The sequence below is a fragment of the Lineus longissimus genome, chromosome 4 (assembly GCF_910592395.1).
Source record: "Lineus longissimus chromosome 4, tnLinLong1.2, whole genome shotgun sequence".
Classification (NCBI taxonomy): domain Eukaryota; kingdom Metazoa; phylum Nemertea; class Pilidiophora; order Heteronemertea; family Lineidae; genus Lineus; species Lineus longissimus.
Window position 1 is genome coordinate 18,250,034 of NC_088311.1, and position 27,211 is coordinate 18,277,244.

Consider the following 27,211-nt stretch of genomic DNA (forward strand, 5'->3'; position numbering starts at 1 on the left):
TATTTTATAATGCGTTTCCAATGTGATTGCATGATGATAACCCGTTGATGTCGTATATCACTGGAAACGCCCGAATCCCCTGATTCTGCAGGGGCAGTTTATTTCTTTAAATAAATCATAAGCGTCGCATTTGCTCCTAGCTCTGTTCACCATCCCAAATGGTAATATTGCCAATTGGGCAGGAAAATCACGGAAAACCCCAAATATAATACATTTCTTCCTGAATAATTCTTACAGTGACCATTCTCCCGTGAAAGACAATTGCTTACGCTACACAAAAAACAAAAAAAAATCGAGGGTCAACCATTGAACTTTTGAGATATGTTGAATTTTGCACGAATCAGCGAAAAACGCACCAGCTGGCACTGGACGGCATTTCAACACGGGCCCGACGCACATCCCAAGTTTAGTGTACACATACGTCGGCGACAACATTAAGATTGGTAGTTTCTTGTTAGCCGCCTATTCAGAAGCGCTCCACTCGAACGAAGTTCCAATTAGAACGGTAGTGTGACAACCACATGGCCAAAACTGTTAGCGAACAGCCAGCGCTGAAAGCACCGCAAGATATTTAGCTCCTACTAAAAATGCCCTGAGAGCCCACACGTATAAATTGTTTCTTAACATTTATGAAATAGAGGTTGCACTCAAATGCACCCACTACACGCCTACTCAAAGTTCATTATTCGAACCTCGACATCGTACGTTTACAAATGTATGATTGATGTTTCACGGTATACAGACGAGCTTGCTGTACTAGCGATGCTAATTGCAATAATACACTAAATAACCGACATCCTCACGCTAAGTTTCATCTTTCTAGACTCAATAGTGAGCAAACGTGCCCTAATGTTGATGGACGACGAACGGACGGACGGACCGACGCCGGGAGTCCAATCATTGAAAAACATTTGTATAGCAATAACAGAACATCTGGTAGAGCACATAGTGTTTGTCATATCCATTTTATAAAGCTATGGTATTCTCAAATTCTCTTTCTCGGAAGTGTACTATAAGCCCATAGCGTCACTCGAAAAAAATCATAGATTTTCGACTTGCCTTTATGTTTTTCTCAGAAAGAAATTGATAAAACTTAAGCATCATGGTATCAATAAGAATATAACTTGGAAAGGTATTGTACTGTGAGTGTTATCGCTTATTGGAAGTTCGGAACACATTTCGACGACATGGCATCAGGCGTTCGTGTTGGCGTTCCTAGGGATTTGCAAAAACTCACTATAGTTGCAAGGTACGTGCATGGTGTTAACGAGTGATAGAACTTGATCTCACTCCTTTTTATTTAATTTCTAAAGTTGTCCGACAAAACACTTCGGGTATAACTGCGAATATCGGTGTCACTGTAATGGGGATGAAGATTGCAGTCGAGACGGGTCTTGCCCAAATGGATGTGCCAGTGGATGGGATGGAGAGTATTGTCAGCGTGGTATGTTTTAAAGATAGATAAACTATATCAACACCAAGCTGTTTAGTTTCCATAGTGTTGCACATAGATATCTAGCCCTTACAACACAACAATGATGTTATTTTTTCATATTGGTTAATCAGGCAATCAAGATTGTATAGTACACTAACCTGGAAAGACAACAGCAATAATCACGAAGATGACCAATTTCTTTGCGAATTTCCGATTACCTGATTGAAAAATCGATAATTACGAATTATTTTTTTAGCAAGTCAAGTCATCATGGTTTTTTTATCAGGTGGCCAGGAATGAATCATGCTTCCTGGTATTTTTTGATAAGGTGGCCAGTTGAAGTTGTTTTTTCTCATTACAAAAGAAGTAGGATACCTGGACCTTTGAAACCTTTAGTGCCAACAGATAAGATAAGCATCTAAATATTTGAAAGCTTCACACGGCAATAAATACAAGACAGAATTCTTCTGGCTGTCGTTTATCCATGTTTGGCACGCCTCGGCTTGAAAAATTGGTCATGATTATCGCTTGATGAATATAAAAATGCTCGTGCCTATATGCCCATGCCTATATATGTATAGTTGTGGTGGGTGGAACCTGGGAGATATTTTATAAAAAGATAAGGTCGTCATATCGTTTCTAAGTCTGGCATTCGAAATTCTGTAGGTTTGCAGATTTGCTCCACCTGTTTCTTGAATATTCAGACACGTTCTTGCATGTCTTAGATCGGTGAAACTAAAGTATGTGCATGGCGTGTGGCGAGCTGTAATTGGCCACAAGGCACTGTGCAGCCTCCTTACGCATGACCGGAACTATTTATATCGACGTCGTCCCATCCCTGCTTGAAATGGCCGCCACTGCAATCTGAATGTGGTGAATGTGCCTCAGGGGTCCATTTTGGGCCCACTACTGTTCTTATTGTATATAAATGATATTGCTGATGTTGTTAGTTATGGTACACCCATGGATCTTTTTGCCGATGATTCCAAAATGAGTAGGGTGATAAGGGGTGTAACCGACTGTTTTCAGCTTCAATCTGACCTCGATAAAGTGTACGCTTGGAGTAGGCAGTGGGGCATGACGTTTAGCCCAAACAAATGTATGGTCATGAGTGTCACGCGGAAGTTAAATCCGATTCACTTTTTCTATAACATAAATGGCTTTGCATTATCTAGGGTTGATAAACTTAAAGATCTTGGTATTGTTTTTTCTTCGGACCTGTCATTGTCATCTCATGTCGATGGTTGTCGTGTCCTAGCACGATGGGACCTCATCCCTCATAAGCATCCAGGAAGTAAGTAGCGAATTTAGACGCTTCATGTCTAACAGTAACAAAGTCTCTTTATTGACAAACACATCTCGACGATGAAGCTTGTTGAAGACAGCGAACGATGAAGACATATGATGATGATGATGTAGACAGCGGATGATGGTTCAACTGGAACGATAGAAAGAACTCCTAAGCATCTAATATGTATGGTGCTGCTCCCCAATTTCGAGTCATCCCCAATTTCGCGAAAACCCGTTTTTTCCCGTTTTCTCGCGCGTCACTTCGTTTCCAGAGAAGAAATTTTCTGATTTTTGATTTTCATTTCGTTCCGCAAAGAAAGCGCCCAAAATGCGTCCTAAACAGGCAAGCAATTCTCTAATTACGTTCAAAACACTGGGTCAATACCTAGGATCATGCACACGACACAGAAACACAACAATCAGTCGCGCATGCGCAATACCCGCGAAAATGGGGGAGCCGCTTCGGATTTGTTTTGGTCTGCATCGATCTTTCAGTGAGCGATTTCAAGATTAATTCACGCTTAAAACATCCACGCAGCACCCCAGATATTTCGTTATTGATCACAAATTTCGTAATAAATAAGCTTTTGCGTGTATGGAATCGCTGGAAGCTAGTAAATCTGCACTTAGTGATAAGACCCGCGAAAACTGGCTCCTACATGATACAATAGAACATCTCAATCAATATACCAATAGTTAGTCCTGTCACAATCTAGGACCATGTCACATCGAGAGACAAGTCCTTCACAACTTAAGATTCATTCCGGACGGTGGCGCCGCCAAGTGAGAAGACAGCGGAACTAACCGACACACGAGGGACAGATAACAAAGTGTCCAAAACACAACCGGAATGTACTAATGTGTAGCAAAACACTCTCCAATGAAGAGATTAACATCAATAGTTTGCTCTCAATAACAGTTGGGAACCTTACATTAGGGTTTTAGAGTCAAAATGTTGCATTAGGTGGGATGGCAGGAAAACCAGGCCGGCATCCTGAACAACACGACATTGCCGACTTTACAACAAGTTTACAGCCAATCTATGGCTCTTTGACACACTTACTATACATCTAAAGAGTGCTTACATTACGCTATCCCTTTCCACACATGCTTTTCAGCAAATGCACAACTTGTGCAAGGGAAATAGCCCAAACTTTGGACTCGAATCGAAACACAGAGAAATCTCGACGATTGGTTGGTTGTGTCGTCACAACCTGCTTGGTCATCCACCAGGACCGATTCCGTCTCAGCCATGGATTGACCCAAGGGCCGAGGGCCGAGGCGGAGGACACGACACCGCGGCCCCAACAAGCGAACTTACACTTAAGAAGCTTGTTTAGCATTATGTGGAGTGTCCCTTACATACCCTGCTTTTTCTCAGGTACTAGACTACATTGAAATCATCCAATGTTAAAATTCTGCAAAATCATTATAGGGGGTTATCAGTAGGTAAATGACATCGTTTTGCACAAGGACGGTCCTACCACGAAGACTGCAATTCTAGGATAAGCAGTCACTTAAATTAGGTTATCCTTTAGAAACACATTCTTATCGTTTGTTTCTAGCCTCAAATCAGCCAACAGCGACAGAAAACGCCTGTCTTTGGCTGAAATTGGCTCGCTTTCGTGGGATGTTTGGTCCCAAACCTTGCTGAAAAGTATGTAACGAAACCACTCGAACGAAGTTCAAAGTAGACCGGTAGTGTGACAACCGCAATACACTTCCGATTAAGTCAAATAATCGGCAAGTAGGTAAAATTGATAATTTCAAGCTTATCCCTATTAGTGATTATTACGCAGTTCTGACGCCATCTCTTTATGGCATATGGAAGAACATTTCTCACAAACCACTAGCTGCTCTCAAACTATACTCACATCCACGCTATGGGCTATACAAGATGGGCGCTATAAGTGTATGGGCTACACTACATCGAGCTTATGAGCAATTCCACCGTCCTTTTTGCTAATTAAGTGCTCCAAGAGGGACGAATACAGCATTTGCTCAAATGATTCGCATATTGCTTCGCAATTTATTCTAAAGAGGAGGGTAATGTCCCGATTTTACGATTAACTGTCTCCGTAACATGGACCTTTGCGTCAAATGAAACCGACGACTCCGTAATCACAATTCATGAAGTATGGTAGGAACTAAATAGTAGAACGAACCCCTTAGGATCCGAGCAAAAATAGGACTTTGATATACATACATACATACATACAAATAGCATTTATATAGCGCAAAATCCAATTAGAAAAATTGCTCAGCTGCGCTTAACAAAAACACTGTTCAAATAGTTTGGTTTTTAATCTTCTTTTGAACTCGCTGACGGTGGAGCTGTTGCGGGTGTTAGTGTCCAGCGAGTTCCATAATTTGCTGGCATAAACTGTAAAGCTTCTGCCACCAAATGTCTCAAGGCGATACCTGGGAGTCACCAACAACTCTTGGTTATCCGATCTCAGGGATCGCCCTGGGACATACGATGGCAGGATGTCCGAGATATATGATGGAGCCATGTTGTTTTTGGCTTTGAACACCATGAGTAAAACCTTGAAATCGATACGATATGGTATCGGAAGCCAGTGGAGAGTTCTCAATACGGGTGTTATGTGTACGGGTGATATCAAAGGTTATACTTTCTTGGTCCCCAAGGCGGTAATTAAAAAGGGACAAACATTTTTAATCATGCATTTTCTGTGGGTTTAAACCAGCCGTTGTCCGCATGTTTCAAAACTCTTTTTCACATACGTGACACATGTATTTTCAAATGTACCGAGCGTGACCCTTAGAAAAGTTTCGCTCCCTCCCCTTCCTCAAATTAGAAGAGTCTAGGACAATTAATGAAAAAAAGGGGTTTCTTCGCCAAAATTTCATAGCTTGACCTCTGCGACCTTGAAAAGTAGGTCAAATCTAAAACCCGTAGATTATGTCATGAAGTCTCATCAGAAGTATTGACAGTAAAAATTTCAATGTTCTGGCTATCAGCGTTCATTAGATATTGACAAAATAAGGTTTTCAAAGATGGCCGCCGGAGCCCAGAAAGTAGGGCAAATGGCGATTAAAAATCCGTTTCACTTTTCATGGCAGTGTCCGCGGACAATATCGTTCCAAACATCACACCACATGCCGCTTTTGAGAGTCTTTGTCTTCACCTTTAGGAATAAAATCAATTAACCAATACTTGGTCAATCACACGTAATATGTCTTTCCTATCGCCTGTCCCTGGAGTTGGACAGAAGCCCAGTCTTGGGACAAAAACACCAGACACTCGTTTTCGTTTTCTACACCAAGAGCTGAAATCTTAGCTAGAAACTAATAGAATTCGAAAGATATCCGCTGCCAAAGATGTCACCCAATTGGCACAAGCTATTTCTGAAATAATAGACACATCACGAATTTTTATTGAACAATTCTTTGTTATCAACCACATCGGCAATGAAGATATACATCAAAGAAGATATACATCGCCACATGACAATTGCGAAATTTAGTTCATGCTATTGCGCACTCCCTCTGAGTGTTTTATGGATTTTAATTGTCACAGACCTACCGAAAGTGCGCACATTGTTAATTTCTTACCAGTTGCGTGAGAAACAAAATGAGACAGATATTTTATCTGATATTTTTTTCTGAATGATATTTTTTTTAACTTCGTAGCAAGTAAGTTAAATAAAGTATTCCCTAAGAAACCTTTAGAAACCCATATCTTGTTGTTTGTTTTCCAACCTACATGATCAGTACCTTTATGTCCATGACTTGTTTCAGCTGATAAAGACAAATGATGTCCCACTGACAACTAGAAACAAACAAAGCCGTAGTAGAGCAGTGACTACATGTATCTCTAGACCCGCCAACGCGATAAAAATTGGTCTGTAGAGTATTTCTACGTGAATACGCACAATTGCACTGCTAAAATTCATTATCAATGCATAAATTACACATCTGTAAAGTCGCAAATTCTTCTTAAAATTTCAGTTTCAACTGGGGGGGGGGTGTGCGAGCGTGGAATGTTGTGAAATTACCGAAATTGGGCCTTAGTCGGGGCCAGGAGGGTGAAAATCGTCCTAAATTTGGATTACCCAGGTACCTGCGTTTATACCCTTTCAAACTCCTATTACTGATGCCCGGGCAGAACTGTGCATTTAGGGTAATATGATAAAACATAAAACAAGTAGGACGGCCCTTTCATATTTATCATCAGATGAAAATAATCGTGATCAAAATGGGTATAATCTGTCATTTTTAGAACAACCGACGCTTCGCTTGATGTTATTTACCTACTATCAAAGGTCACTGCCTTTATTTGGCCGTGAAAGAGGCGACAATTTGACCGGCATGTCTCAAACCGTCTATAGACCAAGACTCCTTTGAAGTATACGTGTGTATTTATTAATTACTCCATTATTTTGGTTTCTGAACCTCTGATCCGTGCAAGTGAATTCTTAAACTCTTGTCGTAACTAAGACACACGAGTTGTGCGAGGAACAAAATGAGACAGTTTCTCCATTTGATTATTTTCTGGAGTGTTCTTTTTCTGATATCTTAGCAGGTAGGTAAACTTGAAACATTTGTCGTTCGATTCCGTGCTTACTCGATTTTGTTTCAGGCGACCAGCAGTTCTTGCGGAATACGCGATTCTTTGCTTTTAATCACACCACCACATGTCCTCCGCGCTATAGGGAGTTTTCGCAGAGCCCGAAACGCCAACGCGAACGCCGATCTCTTTGTTCGAGCTCCTGATCACGATGCCGAATAAAGGGGTGTAGCCAGTTTTTCAAAACTCCCTAGGTTAATTTTATGATGATTTTTCGACAGTCTCCTTTTTTCTGATACACCCTGTATAGTCTACAAGGGTAGTTGACATCAACACATTGGACAAAAAAAGGAAAAATTCAAAATTTGACTGAATTATCACGCTTTTCTGATGCTAACTCCAATTTGACCCGACTTAGCTCTCCTTGCGTAGATCCTTTCCCTGGTCAGGCCTGTGACGTCATGGTGCTGATATTGATTTTTCCGACGTCACGGTGATGGCGCGCGCTTGATCATCTCGCTACAGCGACGAGTCGTTATAGCGAAGTGACGTGAACTTGGATCTTGGCATGCACTACATGGCGGAAAGGTATTTCTGTAAATAACGAATAACACATTTTCTACTATCTAAGATCTGAAAAAAAATAGGAAAAGCATCAAACATGTTTAGAAAAATAGTTTAAAAAAGCCGCCCATTCCTTTATCAATGGAGTACCACTAGGTATACAATGGATGTGCGCCGTGAAATCATAATTTTCAACTTTCATCAATAATTTTCCGGGATGGATATGTTTCATGTGATGCCGATTAGCCGCTAAGTCTAGTGGAGTTTACCTGACTTTGGAGAGTGCCAGTCTAGTGGTTTCTAGAATGTTACATTGTAGAGACGTAAATGTAGTACATGTACCTGAATCCTGAAAGAAGAAATGGAGTTGAATCATTTTATTATTCATTAGTTCTTGATGTTATTAATAGCTTCACATATTCACCGAGACGATCGCGTCCATCTTGAAGACAAAGAAGCAAAGTCGTTCCTCGTTGGACAGTCCGGCAGGTACCGGCGGACAGAGAAAATATTTGAGGGTGATCTAAACGAAGAGTGTCGTGAAGGCTGCACATTTGAAGAGCTCAGGGAACATGGGAAAGGGTACCAGGAAGTGGTAAGTGATCGTAAGTTAGAAAGTACTACAATCAAGACTAAATGAAGGCTAAGGATTTGGAATCAATACTACAGCATCTTAACTAGCACGGTTCCAAATTTTAAACAAAATTAAATACAGCTGTAATCATTTTTGTCTCTCAGACAAAATGCTCTGTAACTCCTTTATCTTTAGGAGTTCAGAGCTGAATGAGTTATCATTTTGTTCGTCTTGGTAATATCTTTACACTGAATCAATACCATTTAATATCCGAGTTCAGGAAAGCAACCCTTTTGAAAACAAGACTTTTTTTTTAATTTCGTAAGTTCCAAGAACTTAGTCTTTGTGAATTCTTGCTACAATGTATTTGTCTTCATAAAATGAGACAACTGGGTAAAGGACGGTAGGTGATAAAGTATGGAATTAGTGAAACCTTGGAAACACTGATAAACCTTGGAAACACTCCTTAAAATGCATAAAAACATGAAATAATGCCATTCGAACCTAACGTGGTTACGAATCAACATTTGGAGCTTATTCTTACATGATCAGATCGGAATTTTATGGTAATTTAGAAATCTGTCGCATATCCGATTCAATAGTCTATATTTTAGAACAACCCAGTTGTACCTCGCCTCCAGTGTACAGTACTGATCTCCCAAATATGGGAAGACACGCCCACCACACACCCATAATATGGACCAATAGCGCTCCGCTTATAAATACGCCACCACCACGCGGGGCCTATTTGAACTACGGATCGGGTCTGTTCATACAGGGTGATACAGAGAAAATTGACTACATCATGCAGTACCGATGCCCGTAAATGAAATGCAAGTCCCTCCAGGAATCTAGGTCCTGTCCTTTTTGCTATAGCATGGAGGTCTTTATAATACCTCCATGGTTATAGTGAATAGAAGAACGGCGGAGTTCCTTTGTTCCTCTCGGGGCTTTGCGCCTTCGGCGCTCACATTTTGCGACTTTGTCGCCCACGGAAACGAGCGAACGACCCCCCCCCCCCGCTGCGACATCAAGCTAATACGCCCCTGTGAATGTGTAAAAGAAGCCTAGTCATGTATGTTTATTACCGAAGTTTGCGGATGAAAATTTCCTTCGCCGTGAGCGATTTCTTACATCTTCCAGTACGCATCGAGGGATGCAGAGATCTTTGTGACGTCACCAGTTCTAAGCGGTTTTTTTATTCACGTGTGTGTTTGTCCTATGATCTCGTGCATCTAGTACCGAGCATAATACTTTATCGTCTATGGAATACAAAACAATCATAAAAACTAATTTTTGCTTCCATTGAAGAGAAATAAAATATTTTAACGACCACAGCGCATTGCCAATTGATGACGTCATCCTCCACATTAAAAATGTTGGCTTCTGAACTAACTGGCAAATTGCTATCAATAAAGTCAGCTGGGACGAGACTGTCAGTTGGGTGGGTATAAATCGTGGAAGGAACGCACCCGATTTCCCGCGCTATTTGCACAGTGATTCCATGGTTTACATTGAATATTACAAGGTTTATCAGTGTTTCCAAGGTTTCACTAATTCCATACTTTATCAACTACCGGTAAAGGACAGCGTATACATAACGTGGTAGCCTGCAGTTAGGCCTGGTACTATAAGGGAATTACAATGATAACAAAATAAGCGAAGCTATTGGTTACTAAGATACAAAGGATGTTGTTATATGGGCGGCGCTTAGTCCACACGCGGTGAAGTCAAACGTCCATGACATTACTCCGTGGCAACGAGACAGAAAATGTTCGTTGGGTTCAGCATTAGGATGAAGCGGCATGAAATCTTAACTCGTATTCTAAAACTAACTAACTTTATTCAGAAAACGTATCTATATCATAATACTATAAGGCGGCTCGATTAAGTGCCATTTGGGGGTAGTGTTTCGTCTCGAAATTTTGCACGTTTGCAGGTGATATGTTATCCTGATGCAACGTTATGTTTATTTTCGGAAATTTACTTCAGCGGAGCAGTAATGAGGGATTTTTAATCGGACACTGTCAATTCTCCTTACCACCCAGAGAAGCCAAGTCATTGCTGTTTAGCTATGCAGGGGCTTAATCAATTACCTGCACTCCCTGTGGGGTGAATAACATTACCTGTTGAACAGCTGGCTGTAGGGGGATGATTGGAACAGCCTGTACCTGTTGACCTGCTGAACCAAGGTTAATGTTATTTTCAATCCACGATTACAGGTCACCTGATCTTCGAGATTTCGCGCGAAAGAAATTGTAAACAAACGCATGTGTGCAGTTCAAATGTAAACAAAAATGTATTTTTGGTACTTTTGGTTGCTGGACTTGGGTTTTCCCGCAGTAAGGAGCTGAGGTCAAATCGGTGGTCTATTGTTTATGGGTGCTGTGTTAACCAGTGCTAGCCCTTGATTATAAAGGGATTTTCAAATGAAGGTTACCATGGTCTGTTTATGTGCTCACCACAGCTTTCAATACTTGATGTATCTGAAGAGGCACTCTGAACTTGGCATGGCCTTATCAAGGTGCTGCTCACGGTGTTGAACTTCTAGCTTGCCTGTCGACTAAGTGCCTTGCCCGAGATCATGCTACATGTAGGAGGATTACGCATTTTAAAGTTAGTGATAGTGCAATTGGTCCGAGCCATTTGGAGGCCGACATTTGAAGGCCTATCTGGGTTCTCCTTCTTCTCCGTATAAAAAGGGGCATATTGCTGACTAAGGAACGAGGCATATCCACATTGCCTCATCATCTCTATCGGACCAATTTATATATACTTTTATGTGCACGCATACAGCACGCCACAGGGTCCGAGTCTGTGGACAAATGGTTGGATTAATTTGTCTCTTCGATATTGCTCCTTTGATATTGCATTAGATTTTCATTGCAATTCAATCTATTCAAGGTATAGCCCATTTGAACCTGCCTGCGCCACGGGTACAATGCTAGTAATATATAAGAGAAGTAAAATAATAACAAAACAAGCGAAGATATTGGTTACTAAGATACAAAGGATGTTGTTATATGGGCGGAGATTAGTCCACACGTGGTGAAGTCAACCGTCCATGACATTACTACGCCGCAACGAGACAGAAAATGTGCGTTGTGTTCAGCATCTGGATGAAGCGGCATGTAATCTTAACTCGTATTTTAGAACTAACTAACTTTATTAAGAAAACGTATAATATATAAGAGAATGACAATAATAACAAAACAAGCGAAGCTATTGGTTACGAAGATACAAAGGGTGTTGTTATATGGGCGGAGATTAGTCCACATGTGGGGAAGTCAACCGTCCATGACAGGTACACTTCCGTATCGGAACAATTTATGCAAATTGTGTCACGATACTGCATCTGAGTCACGTTGTTGCCTAGTGACGGTATATGAAACCAAAGAACGCATACAGCATGTTTTAGCGCTACACTTTAATACTACATGACTCGGCATCCTGAATCTTAGACCAACATTCGATCAGCACTAAAGTGACTCAACCACTCTCTTGATAGTGGTTCCACACGGTAGATGCTAAACGCAATCACCTACAGTACCCGCCTCGTTTTGAAATGAACTGTTACACACAACCTCGTTTACCTAGGTATCATTGCGCGCTCCTATGGTCACTTGGTATCATGTCGAGCTAAAACATATTTGATTGGTCAACGAATAACGTTTGACATGCAAATAAGATGTAAATAATGTTGTGATACTTGGCATATTCATGGCATATTGAATCGGCAAAAAGGGCGACTTAGGGCGACTTGGGCCCCTGATGTGACCACAAATCAATTGACGGCATAATAGATCTTCATGGACAAGAATGATATTATAAGCTAATGCTGGTACAAAAAATTCATTGCCTCTACAAGAAAATGTCGTCATTTAGTCGGGCCATGCGGGCACTCCGAGGAAAACAGAACCGAAGAAGCACGTGTTACAATACCCAATCGCGCGAGCACTGTGAAACTATCATTTTAAAATCGCTTTTGATTATTTTATTTTCATATTCAAGTATAAGGCTTCTTTATCTGTATACATCCTGAGATAATTGGTCAATTTTATAATATTTGATCGGCTACAAACGGTTTTTGGTCATGTTGAAGCAGCTCTGACACGTAGTGCCCGAATAGACGGGTCATAGGTCAAACTTACTACGTCACCCCTAGATTCTGGCGGTAAAGAGCGATATGATTGGATATGACGTAGACGAGTATCCAGGGTCTAGTGGTGAAGCCATTTTGAATGCTAATCAAGTAGACCCCGGATGTAAAGGTGGGTAGGTGTAAACTGTGGACGAAAGTGTGGACGAAAGTGTGCACATATGCCCTCTAAGTTTGGTGGGCTGGCCTTTCTTTGTTTTTCAATATATTTATAAGAAATTGCAGAATATTATGCATTATAATCTTCTTAATGTGTCAGCGAAAGAAAAAAAGAAAAAAAATATTTTGATGGGTGATTTTGATCAATGAGTGGACGGGCTTTTTTGAAGGTTTTCGAAGTGGCCTTAGACTTTGTGGACGGGGAAATGCGAGGTCTAGTGTCCAAATGTGGACTAATTATCAAAGAATTTGCTGAAACTGTGATATTTTTAACTAGTCCAAATAATATTCTTTCACAAAAACTACTTTTATTTGAATGACAATGACAATATCATTCAGTTGTAGGCAAAAATAGTTGGCCCTCTCTCAGCTGCTCAGAGCCATTTTCTTTGATCCAAGAGGGAAGGTGTAAACTGTGGACGAAAGTGTGGACGAAAGTGTGGACAGCGGCCCTCTAAGTTTGGTGGGCTGGCATTTCTTAAATAAAAAAATAGGCCACAATTCATTAGTTACAAATGGTGACAGTGATATAGCATCAGTGAATGTACATTGGCCCCTAATCGGAGGAAATAACATATCCTGATCTGTTTTACAGTATGACTTGTCTCAGTGAAACTGACTAGTATAGCTCCTGACTGATTCACAGTAACCTTTCAACAGGGCTTCAGTGGTGCCACCATCTTGGATCAACGAAAGTTGGTCTGAGAGAGGGCCAACTATTTTTGCCTACAACTGAATGATATCGTCATTGTCATTCAAATAAAAGCAGTTTTTGTGAAAGAATATTATTTGGACTAGTTAAAAATATCACAGTTTCAACAAATTCTTTGATAATTAGTCCACATTTGGACACTAGACCTCGCACTTTCCTCACAAAAAGTCAGAGGATGGACCAGAGTATGATTCTGTTCTATTTCAAGATTAATAATTGCAGGATTTGAAAGAAAACATCTTTGTCGTGATGTTTTGATATTTTCATGATATTTTACACGCAATGCCAATTTTTGTAATAAAGGAAAAAAAATGGCATGCAACACTAAAGTAAAGTAGTTTTGGTAAGAATTGTAGACCTATCCAATATTTTTAGGTGTACGTAAACTTTCGGGCACGAATGTACAGCTGGGAGATTGGCGATGAATACGACAGCCTCTATTTTCAGTAATCTACCTGTGACCTACTGAACTGACCCTGATCAATGATGCAGAATCCAAACACAAATCGCCGTGTGTGCCTGTGGCCGAGTTTTGGCTTGCTGTTGGAGCGATTGTTTGTACGATTTCTTTTGTACGATTTATCATTTCAGCTGGTCTTCATGAAAGAATACAATTGCAAACATAAAGGATTATTACCATGTCCTTATGGTCAAGCGTGTGTGGCGACAAATGGAGACACGTTCAGCATTTCCAACCTACACGTAGACTGTTCTGGTAGGTCGCTCACCACTCTGCCTATGATCACAGCATAAAACCTCACCACTATGATCATAGCATAAAACCTGCTCTTTCGAGAAGACACAATTTGCATTAATTTAAACAACTTTACTCCATTACCGAATTTTAAATTAAGCATCTGATTTTATAGCTTCTTTAGATTATAACATCGAACCTACAGTCTGCTGATATTTTACAGATTGAATCATCTTACCACAACCCGTTATTGAAATAATACTCATAGTGGTAACAACTTCAGGTGGATACTTCATATTTTGTCAATATTGGATGACATGATTGAGTCATAGCGAATCATAGCGAATCGAAATGAAAAAACCTTTAATAGAAGTTCTACAGGGTGCATATTGGTGTTAGCCATTGAACCATTAAAGGTTTTCAAAAGCTCAAAAACCGTTATTTCTAAAAGTGTTCTCTAGCAAATAGGCCTTCCCATAGACTGGCAACATGTCGGCACCCTTCGCACAGCCGAGCACTGCTCAACTGTTCTGTCTGAAGTCTTCTTACCTCGCATTTTCAGCTTCAATCCCTTGTTTCCCGCGTGAGATGCGTTTGTCGCACGATTTCAACAGAAAGGGGCCTCTCAGTCTCAAATCAAACTCCTTTTTTCTTGGGTGATTTGCGTTTTTCACACGATTTCCATCGACACGCCATTTCACTGCTAAAACACCTGAGATTCCTTATACGACCTAATCTATTTTCTGGCCATGGTGTCCTCTCGGTTGCTCAAGAATCCGATTTTAGTCAGTGTATCACCTAGTGATGTTCCATGCATCGTCAATAGGCCCTATTTGAAGCTAATAAGACCGGGCAAATTTAAGTGATCGAACTCAAAAATAGTTTTGGTGTTAGGGTGTCTTGCGTCTGGGCTGCATCTCACACTCATGTCGCAGAAGATAAACAGGATGATCCAAACAAGTGTGAAATTTTAATTTGCCATAATGTCTACCAATAAATATTGTATTTCTGCCAGGGGTTGGATAGTGTTTATAGACGATCATATTAACAGTGAAAAGCATTCTCGTCAACTCCAATTACCTCATTTTTTATAATTACATGTATTTCAATGTTCGATTTTCAGAATCTTCATTTTCCCACACTTTTTGAGGTTCTCATATTCAGTGTCGATTCACATCACGGTTTGAATGGGCATGTAAATAAGACAAAAACAATGAGGTTTATGGTAACAGCAAAGTCTCATGGGCATGTGCAAGCACCCCTGAGTGATAACATAAATATGAAGTGTGCAATTGAATAGAGAAATATCTCTGGTTCATTATTGCATCACTGGAAAATGCGAGAAAAGTTAGAGGAAATGGACATTCTAAAAATCAAACACGTTACGAAGAAACATGTTTTTTAAACATGTGAGGAAAAAAGGTGGACTTAAAAATGCTTCATCGTCATAATGTATAACATCAGTGCCTCCCCCGGCAGAAAAGGCCTAGTAGACTGACAATATTTGCAGAAAAATTACGACAAATTATAATTACACACTTTTTTTGGACGACCCTACAAGACCAGAAATCGGAACAAGTGACCATGGAGTAATAGACGTATACAGTTTGTAATAATTGATGGTATTTGAAACAAAGCAGGCCCTTAGCCGGACTTCTTTTTTCCATTCAGAAATCGTGTCATGTTGAACTCTGTTTTCAGATATAGTTTGCACGAAACAGCTTGCTCTCGAAAACGGTGAGGTTTCTGTATCGAAATTTACCATCGATGGTACGGCGAAGTACTCGTGCAAAAAAGGTTATGCCCTAAAAGGAGCATCCACGGCCAGGTGCGAAATAAGCGGCGAAAAGGGGAAATGGTCAGCTGATAGACCCCAATGTCAAGGTAGGTAAAGCTGCCAATGAAATAGAGAGAATAGAGAGGTTCCGATTTGGATCGCAGAACGAGAATGAGAACAAGGTGATGTTTTCTCTAGTAGACGACATCAGGATGTTTCTAGACATACGCCTACCCGACATTAAAGGAACGCTCTTTCATTGTATGTCGGTGAAGAGGCAACGCGATATCCGTCGTAAATGCGGAATCGTTCTTGTTCTCATTCTCGGGTCAAAATCTGAACCTCTCTATTTAAACCAAAGGCCAACGTGAAACGAAATCTACATCTTGTCCCCTCCATAAAGGTTGTCATTTCAACATACACACATAGATTATGATTTTGAGCCATTTAAGAAAATTTGCACACCGTTCATCACCTGATGACATGTAAAATAACCGACTTGTTTAAGCAAGTGTCTTGGCCGCGTATTGAGCAAACCAGTAGAGACTATCATGATCTGTAGACATGAGATAACAGCCTTTTTTCAAATAACCCTATGTGATAGGAAAACTTATCTAATGATACAGTGTTCCGGGGAGAATCCGAGGTAATTGAAGGTTATTTGTCTATATAAAACAATGCCTCCCGTCACATTACAAGAAGGAAGGACGATGCTTTTTAAAACAACTATTTTAAGACTGCTACATCGATGTAAAAGTTCGAAATGTCCAAGGGTAGAATGTCCGCGGAACAGAGGATTCTATTATGCACTTATTCTCTGAGACATCGTTTCCACAGAACTACATGTATATACCATTATCTGAATATAGGACCGGACACTTTTTACCGATTGAACACTTCCGACTACTACACCGGCCCTAAACGCAACGACATAGAATAACATAATTCCCGGTTTACGTTTGTCGCTTGCGCCCAGGATCTTAACCTCTCTATTAACATGACTGAGCCTAATATTTAGCAAGTATAATATCGTTGTGTGTTGATGTTTTTTTCATTTCCGGTGTCTGTGAAATACGTGTCAACTTTCACACTTTCTTTTCACAGGTGTAATCTTTGCCAAAGCAAATGTCGTAAATCTAATTAGGTGGAACAATTAAGGTCAACAAAATCTCGTCCAAATAAACGAATCTCGAGTACTTTGTCAATAAACTATCACCTTGTAGACTGTTTTGATTTATTGTCTATATTAATGTCTAGATCACTTCATATCTTCAGCCGTGGTCCGTCAGCTACCCAACTTGGCGAATTGACAGGTGTCCGCCCAAAATCCAACACTCCCCGATCCTGTCGTGAGATACCTATATGTAGGCCTGAGGTAGGCCTAATGCACACTACATGTACGTTATTGACATCCTCGAATACCAGAGTCGTTTGCTCCACCCCTCGCTCACGTTACTGACCCTGGAGTAACTGATGTATAATTTCGGGATGAGGCCGACAAATCCACTCTGCCCAATCAAAACGGCTCTCACATCGTTCCTTGAAAACAAACGCGCTCTGAATCTCGAAATCATGGGCCGCGAACTTGTTGTTACACGATCTTTTAAGAAGCATCTAACCCCCCTCCCGCAATCGGTAAAAAACATCGATAAATACCACAAAACAACAAAATATATAGTGCTTATCAAAGCAAGGAATGGATTGAATCTATATCATAATACTATAAGGCGGCTCGATAAAGTGCCATTTGGGGGTAGTGTTTCGTCTCGAAATGTTATCCTGATGCAACGTAATGTTTATTTCCGAAAATTTACTTCAGCGGAGCAGTAATGAGGGATTTTTTTATCGGACACTGTCAACTCTCCTTACCACTCACAGAAGCCAAGTCATTGCTGTTGAGTTATGCAGAGGCTTAATCAAATACCTGCACTCCCTGTGGGATGGCTAACATTACCTGTTGAACAGCTGGCTGAAGGGGGATGATTGGAACAGCCTGTACCTGTTGACCTGCTGAACCAAGGTTAATGTTATTTTCAATCCACGATTGCAGGTCACCTGATCTTCGAGATTTCGCGGGGAAAGAAATTGTAAACAAACGCATGTGTGCAGTTCAAATGTAAACAAAAATGTATTTTTGGTACTTTTGGTTGCTGGACTTGGGTCTTCCCGCAGTAAGGAACTGGGGTCAAATTGGTGGTCTATTGTTTATGGGTGCTGTGTTAGCCAGTGCTAGCCCTTGATTATGAAGGGATTTTCAAATGAAGGTTACCATGGTCTGTTTATGTGCTCACGACAGCTTTCAATACTTGATGTATCTGAAGAGGCACTCTGAACTTGACATGGCCTTATCAAGGAGCTGCTCACGGTGCTGAACTTCTAGCTTGCCTGTCGACTAAGCGCCTTGCCCGAGATCATGCTACATGTAGGAGGAGCACGCATTTTAAAGTTATAGTACATGTAGTGATAGTGCAATTGGTCCGAGCCATTTGGAGGCCGACAAGTAAAGGCCTATCTGGATTCTCCTTCTCCGTATAAAAAGGGGCATATTGCTGACTAAGGAACGAGGCATATTGACATTGCCTCATCATCTCTATCGGACCAATTGATATGTACATGTACTTTTTATGCACGCATACAGCACGCCACAGCTAGGTCCGAGTCTGTGGACAAATGGTTTGTTCAATTTGTCTCTTCGATATTGCTCCTTTGATATTGCATTAGATATTCATTGCAATACAATCTATTCAAGGTATAGCCCATTTGAACCTGCCTGCGCCACGGGTACAATGCTAGTATACCTTATTGAGTAACGAGTAACGAGAAAGCAGTTTGTTTTTATTTGAAATATGGTATACATTTATCATCGAACAGCGTGGGTGTTGTGGTATTAGAGAGCAGCCGGCAATCCCACTTCAAGCGTGAGTGTAGGTTTATTGAGGGCATAAACTCGGTAATCAGTGCCGAGTGTTTCACTGAAGTTCAGGATGCACTATTGAACACCAAAACTTATTCCTAGCCGAAGATCCTGCGTTGACCAAATTCTGTACGGATAACGCTAATAAAATCGTTTAGAATTAGGCCCCCGGCAGCGGTCAATCAGCTCCACCCGTGGGGCCTAATAGTATCAGGCTAATGAAGACCCCGGCGCTGTAATGTATTTACTATGTCATTATTGTAACGCCCGTGCGTGGACCGGTGCTTTTAGGACACGCAAAATATGTAGCTGTTCGGAGGATGGCGAGACTATCCCAGCGCAGCGTTCCCTTTATCTAGGGATGTGCATCGAAACCTGACAACTAACAATACATGCTTTTCTTACTTGATGACGTCAAGCGAAGTTACAGAGCTGTGATTGGCGGATTGATGTACACAATGATACCAAACTACTAGACCAATACTTTTTCCTCAAAAGGGACGAAGTGCAAGGTGCCTATTGCGAAAATGATTGGTTGACGAAACAATGGTCTGATTGGTTGGCTCGATGAACAACGTTTCTAATGGGCTACAAACCGACCTGTAAAAAGAAACTCGTCCCCGCCAGTGGCCAATAATCTGTGCCACCCGTGGGGCCTAATAGAATAAGGTTAATGGACACCCTGCGGCTCTATGTACAGTTTTGAAAAACGCCCGTGCGTGGTTCAGTGTTTTGAGGATACGCATGTAGCTGTTTGGATGATGGCCAGACTATTCCAGCGCAGCGTTTTTACTGGGGATAACAAACGTTCACCAGGTGCATGCCCTATGTTATTTTCAAATCGGCCAATCACTGTGCATAGGGTGACCTGTGATGCCAGTCGATACGGGGAAATAATTAATGCGATAGAGTTGTTTACTCTCGGGCTTACGACTGAAACGGCACCATTCGAGGTCAATCCCCGTCCTTCTAGTAGTAGGACGGGCCGCGCCAAGGCCGGTGTAACATCTGTGGTTGTTTCCCATGTGTCAGTGTTTCCAAACAATAGGCAGCTAGAGAGACCATGACTTTTCAATAGGGGGAAAAACAGAAAAACTTGTCAATCTATCTTTTAGCGTTCCCAAACAATGAGGGGAAACACTCAAAAATAGAAACACTCAAAAACATTACACCGGTCTAACCTGATACCTACATGTATGTGCAAAGATAAGGGAATTAAAAATAGGATGTTTTAGAAAAAAGTCATCTTGAGGACAAATCGGTAATTGATGAATTCATTTGACCTGAATTTGAATGACATACTATTGTAACAATATTTTAATCATCGTGTTGTCAGGAAATTGCTTATTCGCTTTTCTTGGCATTTTTATTTCTATTATCAGCTATTTTTGAACACGTTATCATAGAATTAGAAGTTGATAAATTCTTCTGTTTGAGGGTTGAAATGCGAAATAAGCTTCCTTTGATAAATCTTAGCAGTTTCGAGTTCGCCTCAGGTGGTTGATGATGTGAGCTGGGCATCTGGGTAACATTGCTTAACGTTGCATAACATTAATTACTGACTATGTACATGTATATGTGTGCATGTTCATGTGCATGCAACTGAGAAAGACTTTGACTAAAAAGAATCTTAGCTGGATTTTCGACCACTGAAGGAAATTTTCTCATGAATTTATTATTTCTTGAGTATTTGATTATTTCTTGTGTCAAATTGTTGATTCTTTCTTTCCGTCCTGCGATTTACTAACGATGTTATCCTTTGGTCTATTGAAATACATGTTGCTTTTTCCAGAAATTACCTGCGACCAACCGTCACTACTGTTCAATGGAACCGTTTCTGCCCCCGCACCATCAACCTTCGGCTCGGCCGTGAGTTACAAGTGCGACAAAGGCTTCGTTCTCGAAGGGAAAGAGAATTCAACCTGTGTCGAGAACGGTTTTGGTAATGTCAAAGGGAAATGGGAAGACTCAACTCCCGTCTGTAGAGGTAAGACAAACTCAAAGGGAAAAGAAACCTGCACTCCTTGACTGATAGAGTCTTATTCAGCGTGTGCTACGAGTCAGTTCCGCCAGCAATATCCGTCTCTGCTAAATGGGCAAGTTGGTGCCCCGAAGGCCGCCTTTCTATGTTAATTATAGGGGGGTTATCAGTTGGTAAAAGAAAATCGTTTTGCACAAGGATGGTCCTACCACGAAGACTGCAATTCTAGGATCAGCAGTCACTTATCAGTTCGCCATAGGGCTTCGTTCTGGAAGTAAGAGCTGGCCAAGGACGGTCATGGTAATGTGAAAGAGACATTGGCACACCCGACGTCTCTGTGCGCAGGCCGTCGGGACAAGGAACTCGCCTTGCCTTGTTAGAAAAAATGTTCATATGCAAAGCGCGTGCTGTCTTTTAATCAGAACTGTACATGACTCAAATGGAATTAACCTTGTTAGGTGTTTTGCCTTTTCGTCTTCTTTCCAGCAATAACCTGCGACACGCCGTCCCTAACAAATGGACAAGTGTCTGTCCCGAAAACTGCACATCTAGGTTCAGCAGTTAGCTACCAGTGTGACACAGGTTACGTTCTAGAAGGGAAAGGAAATTCCACCTGTGTCGAGGATGGTCCTGATAATGTTAAAGGCAGCTGGGCTGACCCGACGCCTGCATGCACAGGTAAGACGTACATTTCATACAAAAAGAAGTTCTTCCTAGGTTTTTGTCCTGATAAGAACTTTATTTGATACATGACTCAAATCATCTTCACCTGGCTAGCAATGGTTTTTTGTGTTCTTTTCCAGCAATAACCTGCGACACACCGTCCCTAACAAATGGACGAGTGTCTGGCCCGAAGCCTGCACTTCTAGGTTCAGCAGTCAGCTACCTGTGTGACACAGGCTACGTTCTCGAAGGAAAAGGGAATTCCTCATGCATCCAAAACGGATCTCATGATGTTAAGGGGAAATGGGCTGACCTGACACCCGTGTGCATAGGTAAGACAATTTCATACAAAGAGAAGGTCATATTATGTTTTTCTTCTAATAAGAAATCTGTTTGATACATGACTCAAAGCATCTTCACCTGGCTAGCTAACTATCATTTTTCCTGTTCCTTTCCGGCAATACTTGTGACATTTATTCCGTAAAAACGAACAAATTTCTGTCCTGAAACCAAAACCTCTAGGCTCATCGATCAGTCAGTTACAAATTTAACGTGACACAGGTTAGTCCCCCCTGTGTTGATGGCAGTTTTGATGATTCAAAAGGATAATGGCCGGGGCAGCTCTGTCACCACAATAAACAGTGTGAACAGGTAAAAAAAAATCCGGCATTGCAGAGGATGTTTCCTATATCTATTTACCATGTTTTCATGGAGAGTAAGGTTCTCCTTCAAAAAGGAATTTTGTATTGAGCTCAGACAAATATCTTCGCCTGAAGCGTATGTTACTTCTTCTAAGAGAGAAAAGCGCATTGCAAGGCGGGAAATTCATTGACGCCAATGAATTCTTTTGACGTTGTAAATTTCCCCATGTTTGGCCCTGATCATTATCAATACCCATACATGTATGATTTTTACTTAATGGACAAGTATTAGCGGGTGAACTTAGTACCCATGGCACGACAGTGATCTTTAAATGCGATGAAAACTTCATTCTCGAAGGAAAGACAAATTCTACGTGTGTTCAAGCAAATCCAAAAAGCGCCAAAGGAAAATGGTCCCAGCCAACGCCTGTTTGCAAAAGTAGGTTCAGCAGTAGTTTGAAGTAATTTTGAGATAGTCCTTGATATTGTATAGTATTGGTCTTTCTTTCTAGCTATTACCTGTGAACCTCCTGTCATATCAAACGGACATGTATCAGTCACCAAACCAGCCGTGTATGGGTCAACTGCAACCTATCGTTGTAACAACGGCTTTGTTCTGGATGGGAAAGGAAGCTCCCAGTGCAATCGAAATGGAACTGAAAATGTTTATGGGAAGTGGACTAACCAGTCGCCTGTGTGCAAAGGTAAAGTTCCTCCAGATTGGAGCTTTCCTCATTTCCTTTCTACATTTCCCCCATGTTTGGATTTGATCATTATCATTATCAATACAATCCCGTACTTTGATTCATTTTCAAGCTATAAGTTGCGACACACCATTGTTACTGAATGGACAAGTCAGAGCGGGTGGTCAAAGAACCAATGGCACGACAGTGATCTTTAGATGCGACAAAGGCTTCATTCTCGAAGGGAAGACAAATTCTACTTGCGTTCATGAAGATCCAAACATCGCCAAGGGAAAGTGGTCAGAGCCAACGCCTGTTTGCAAAGGTAAGTCCAATGCCTACCGCACACGACTGGCCAATTGCTTTCCCACCCGTATTTAAACATTAAAATTGTGGTTGTTTGTAGTTACATGTATTTTGAGATGGTCCTTGATAATGTTTTTTTGTTTTTTTTTCATTTCTAGCTATTACCTGTGAACCTCCTGTCATATCAAACGGATATGTATCAGTCACCAAACCAGCCGTGTATGGGTCAACTGTAACTTATCATTGTAACCAAGGCTTTGTTTTGGATGGGAAAGGGAGCTCAAGGTGTACTCAAAATGGAACTGACAATGTTTATGGGAAATTGACTGACCAGTTGCCTGTGTGTAAAGGTAACGTTCCTCCAGAGAGAAAGCTTTTCTCATTTCCTTTCTACATTTCCCCCATGTTTTGCCTTGATCATCATCATTATCGATACAATCCCGTACTTTGATTCTTTTTCCAGCCATAAGTTGCGACACACCATTATTACTGAATGGACAAGTAATAGCGGGTGGTCAAAGTACCCATGGCACGACAGTGAGCTTTAGATGCGACGAAGGCTTCATTCTCGAAGGAAAGACAAATTCTACGTGTGTTCATGAAGATCCAAACAGCGCCAAGGGAAAGTGGTCAGAGCCTACGCCTGTTTGCAAAGGTAAGTCCAATGCCTACCGCACACGATTGGCAAAGTGCCTTCCCATGCACCCTCAATAAACGTTTAATTTTTTTGTGGTTTGAAGGAATTTTAAGATGTTGTAACGGGTGAACTTAGTACCCATGACACGACAGTGATCTTTAGATGCGATGAAGGCTTCATTCTCGAAGGGAAGATAAATTCTGCGTGTGTTCACGCAGATCCAAACAGTTTCAAAGGAAAATGGTCAGAGCCAACGCCTGACTACCGCAAACGATTCGCCAATTTCCATCCCACCCGTATCAAAACATTTTTGTTGTGGTTTGAAGTAATTTTGAGATGGTCCTTGATAATGTAGTGTATTGGTTTTTCTTTTGTAGCTATTACCTGTGAACCTCCTGTCATATCCAACGGACATGCATCAGTCACCAAAGCAGCCGTGTATGGGTCAAATGTAACTTATCGTTGTAACCAAGGCTTTGTTCTGGATGGGAAAGAAAGCTCCAAGTGTATTCAAAACAGAACTGACAGCGTTTATGGGAAATGGAATGACCAGTCGCCTGTGTGCAAAGGTAACGTTCCTCCAGGTTGGAGCTTGCTTCATTTCTTTTCTGCATTTCCACCATGTTTGGCCTTTATCATTATCATTATCGATACAATCCCGTACTTTGATTCATTTTCCAGCAATAAGTTGCGACACACCATTCTTACTGAATGGAGAGGTAACATCGGTTGGGCTAAGTACCCATGGCACGACAGTGAGCTATAGATGCGACGTAGGTTTCATTCTCGATGGAAAGACAAATTCTACGTGTGTTCATGAAGATCCAAACAGCGCCAAGGGAAATTGGTCAGAGCAAACGCCTGTTTGCAAAAGTAAGTTCAACGTTACAGCACACGATTGGCCAATTTCCTCCCCACCCGCATATAAACATTGAAATTGTTGTGGTTTGAAGTTATTTTGAGATGGTCCTAGATAATGTGTTACTTTTTTTTTTCATTTCTAGCTATAACCTGTGAACCTCCTGTCATATCAAACGGACATGTATCAATCACCAAACCAGTCGTTTATGGGTCAACTGTAACCTATCATTGTAACCAAGGCTTTGTTTTGGATGGGAAATGGAGCTCAAGATGTACTCAAAATGGAACTGACAATGTTTATGGGAAATGGACTGACCAGATGCCTGTGTGTAAAGGTAATGTTTCTCCAGAGAGAAAGCTTTCCTCATTCCCTTTCTACATTTCCCCCATGTTTTGCCTTGATCATTATCATAATCGATACATTACCGTTCTTTGATTCTTTTTCCAGCCATAAGTTGCGACACACCATTATTACTGAATGGACAAGTAATAGCGGGTGGTCAAAGTACCCATGGCACGACAGTGAGCTTTAGATGCGACGAAGGCTTCATTCTCGAAGGAAAGACAAATTCTACGTGTGTTCATGAAGATCCAAACAGCGCCAAGGGAAAGTGGTCAGAGCCTACGCCTGTTTGCAAAGGTAAGTCCAATGCCTACCGCACACGATTGGCAAAGTGCCTTCCCATGCACCCTCAATAAACGTTTAATTTTTTTGTGGTTTGAAGGAATTTTAAGATGTTGTAACGGGTGAACTTAGTACCCATGACACGACAGTGATCTTTAGATGCGATGAAGGCTTCATTCTCGAAGGGAAGATAAATTCTGCGTGTGTTCACGCAGATCCAAACAGTTTCAAAGGAAAATGGTCAGAGCCAACGCCTGACTACCGCAAACGATTCGCCAATTTCCATCCCACCCGTATCAAAACATTTTTGTTGTGGTTTGAAGTAATTTTGAGATGGTCCTTGATAATGTAGTGTATTGGTTTTTCTTTTGTAGCTATTACCTGTGAACCTCCTGTCATATCCAACGGACATGCATCAGTCACCAAAGCAGCCGTGTATGGGTCAAATGTAACTTATCGTTGTAACCAAGGCTTTGTTCTGGATGGGAAAGAAAGCTCCAAGTGTATTCAAAACAGAACTGACAGCGTTTATGGGAAATGGAATGACCAGTCGCCTGTGTGCAAAGGTAACGTTCCTCCAGGTTGGAGCTTGCTTCATTTCCTTTCTGCATTTCCACCATGTTTGGCCTTTATCATTATCATTATCGATACAATCCCGTACTTTGATTCCTTTTCCAGCAATAAGTTGCGACACACCATTCTTACTGAATGGAGAGGTAACATCGGTTGGGCTAAGTACCCATGGCACGACAGTGAGCTATAGATGCGACGTAGGTTTCATTCTCGATGGAAAGACAAATTCTACGTGTGTTCATGAAGATCCAAACAGCGCCAAGGGAAAGTGGTCAGAGCAAACGCCTGTTTGCAAAAGTAAGTTCAACGTTACAGCACACGATTGGCCAATTTCCTCCCCACCCGCATATAAACATTGAAATTGTTGTGGTTTGAAGTTATTTTGAGATGGTCCTAGATAATGTGTTACTTTTTTTTTCATTTCTAGCTATAACCTGTGAACCTCCTGTCATATCAAACGGACATGTATCAATCACCAAACCAGTCGTTTATGGGTCAACTGTAACCTATCATTGTAACCAAGGCTTTGTTTTGGATGGGAAATGGAGCTCAAGATGTACTCAAAATGGAACTGACAATGTTTATGGGAAATGGACTGACCAGATGCCTGTGTGTAAAGGTAATGTTTCTCCAGAGAGAAAGCTTTCCTCATTCCCTTTCTACATTTCCCCCATGTTTTGCCTTGATCATTATCATAATCGATACATTACCGTTCTTTGATTCTTTTTCCAGCCATAAGTTGCGACACACCATTATTACTGAATGGACAAGTAATAGCGGGTGGTCAAAGTACCCATGGCACGACAGTGAGCTTTAGATGCGACGAAGGCTTCATTCTCGAAGGAAAGACAAATTCTACGTGTGTTCATGAAGATCCAAACAGCGCCAAGGGAAAGTGGTCAGAGCCTACGCCTGTTTGCAAAGGTAAGTCCAATGCCTACCGCACACGATTGGCAAAGTGCCTTCCCATGCACCCTCAACAAACGTTTAATATGTTTGTGGTTTGAAGGACTTTTAAGATGTTGTAACCGGTGAACTTAGTACCCATGACACGACAGTGATCTTTAGATGCGATGAAGGCTTCATTCTCGAAGGGAAGATAAATTCTGCGTGTGTTCAGGAATATCCAAACAGTTTCAAAGGAAAATGGTCAGAGCCAACGCCTGACTACCGCAAACGATTGGCCAATTTCCATCCCACCCATATCAAAACATTTTTGTTGTGGTTTGAAGTAATTTTGAGATGGTCCTTGATAATGTATTGTATTGGTGTTTCTTTTCTAGCTATTACCTGTGAACCTCCTGTCATATCAAACGGACATGCATCAGTCACCAAAGCAGCCGTGTATGGGTCAAATGTAACCTATCGTTGTAACCAAGGCTTTGTTCTGGATGGGAAAGAAAGCTCCAAGTGTATTCAAAACAGAACTGAC

At 41.2% G+C, this 27,211-nt stretch overlaps 1 protein-coding gene across 1 annotated transcript; it reads left to right on the forward strand.

Annotated features, from left to right (window-relative positions):
- The first annotated feature begins 1,363 nt into the window (after nucleotides 1-1,363).
- Nucleotides 1,364-27,140, forward strand: LOC135486806 (sushi, von Willebrand factor type A, EGF and pentraxin domain-containing protein 1-like). Its single transcript, XM_064769905.1, has 15 exons — nucleotides 1,364-1,430; nucleotides 8,231-8,415; nucleotides 14,016-14,139; nucleotides 15,820-16,002; nucleotides 20,602-20,796; nucleotides 21,277-21,468; nucleotides 21,594-21,785; nucleotides 22,607-22,798; nucleotides 22,911-23,102; nucleotides 24,098-24,289; nucleotides 24,402-24,593; nucleotides 25,581-25,772; nucleotides 25,885-26,076; nucleotides 26,512-26,585; nucleotides 27,063-27,140. Exons 1-15 carry the CDS (start codon nucleotides 1,364-1,366, stop codon nucleotides 27,138-27,140), a joined length of 2,442 nt encoding a protein of 813 aa, XP_064625975.1.
- Nucleotides 27,141-27,211: the final 71 nt, after the last annotated feature.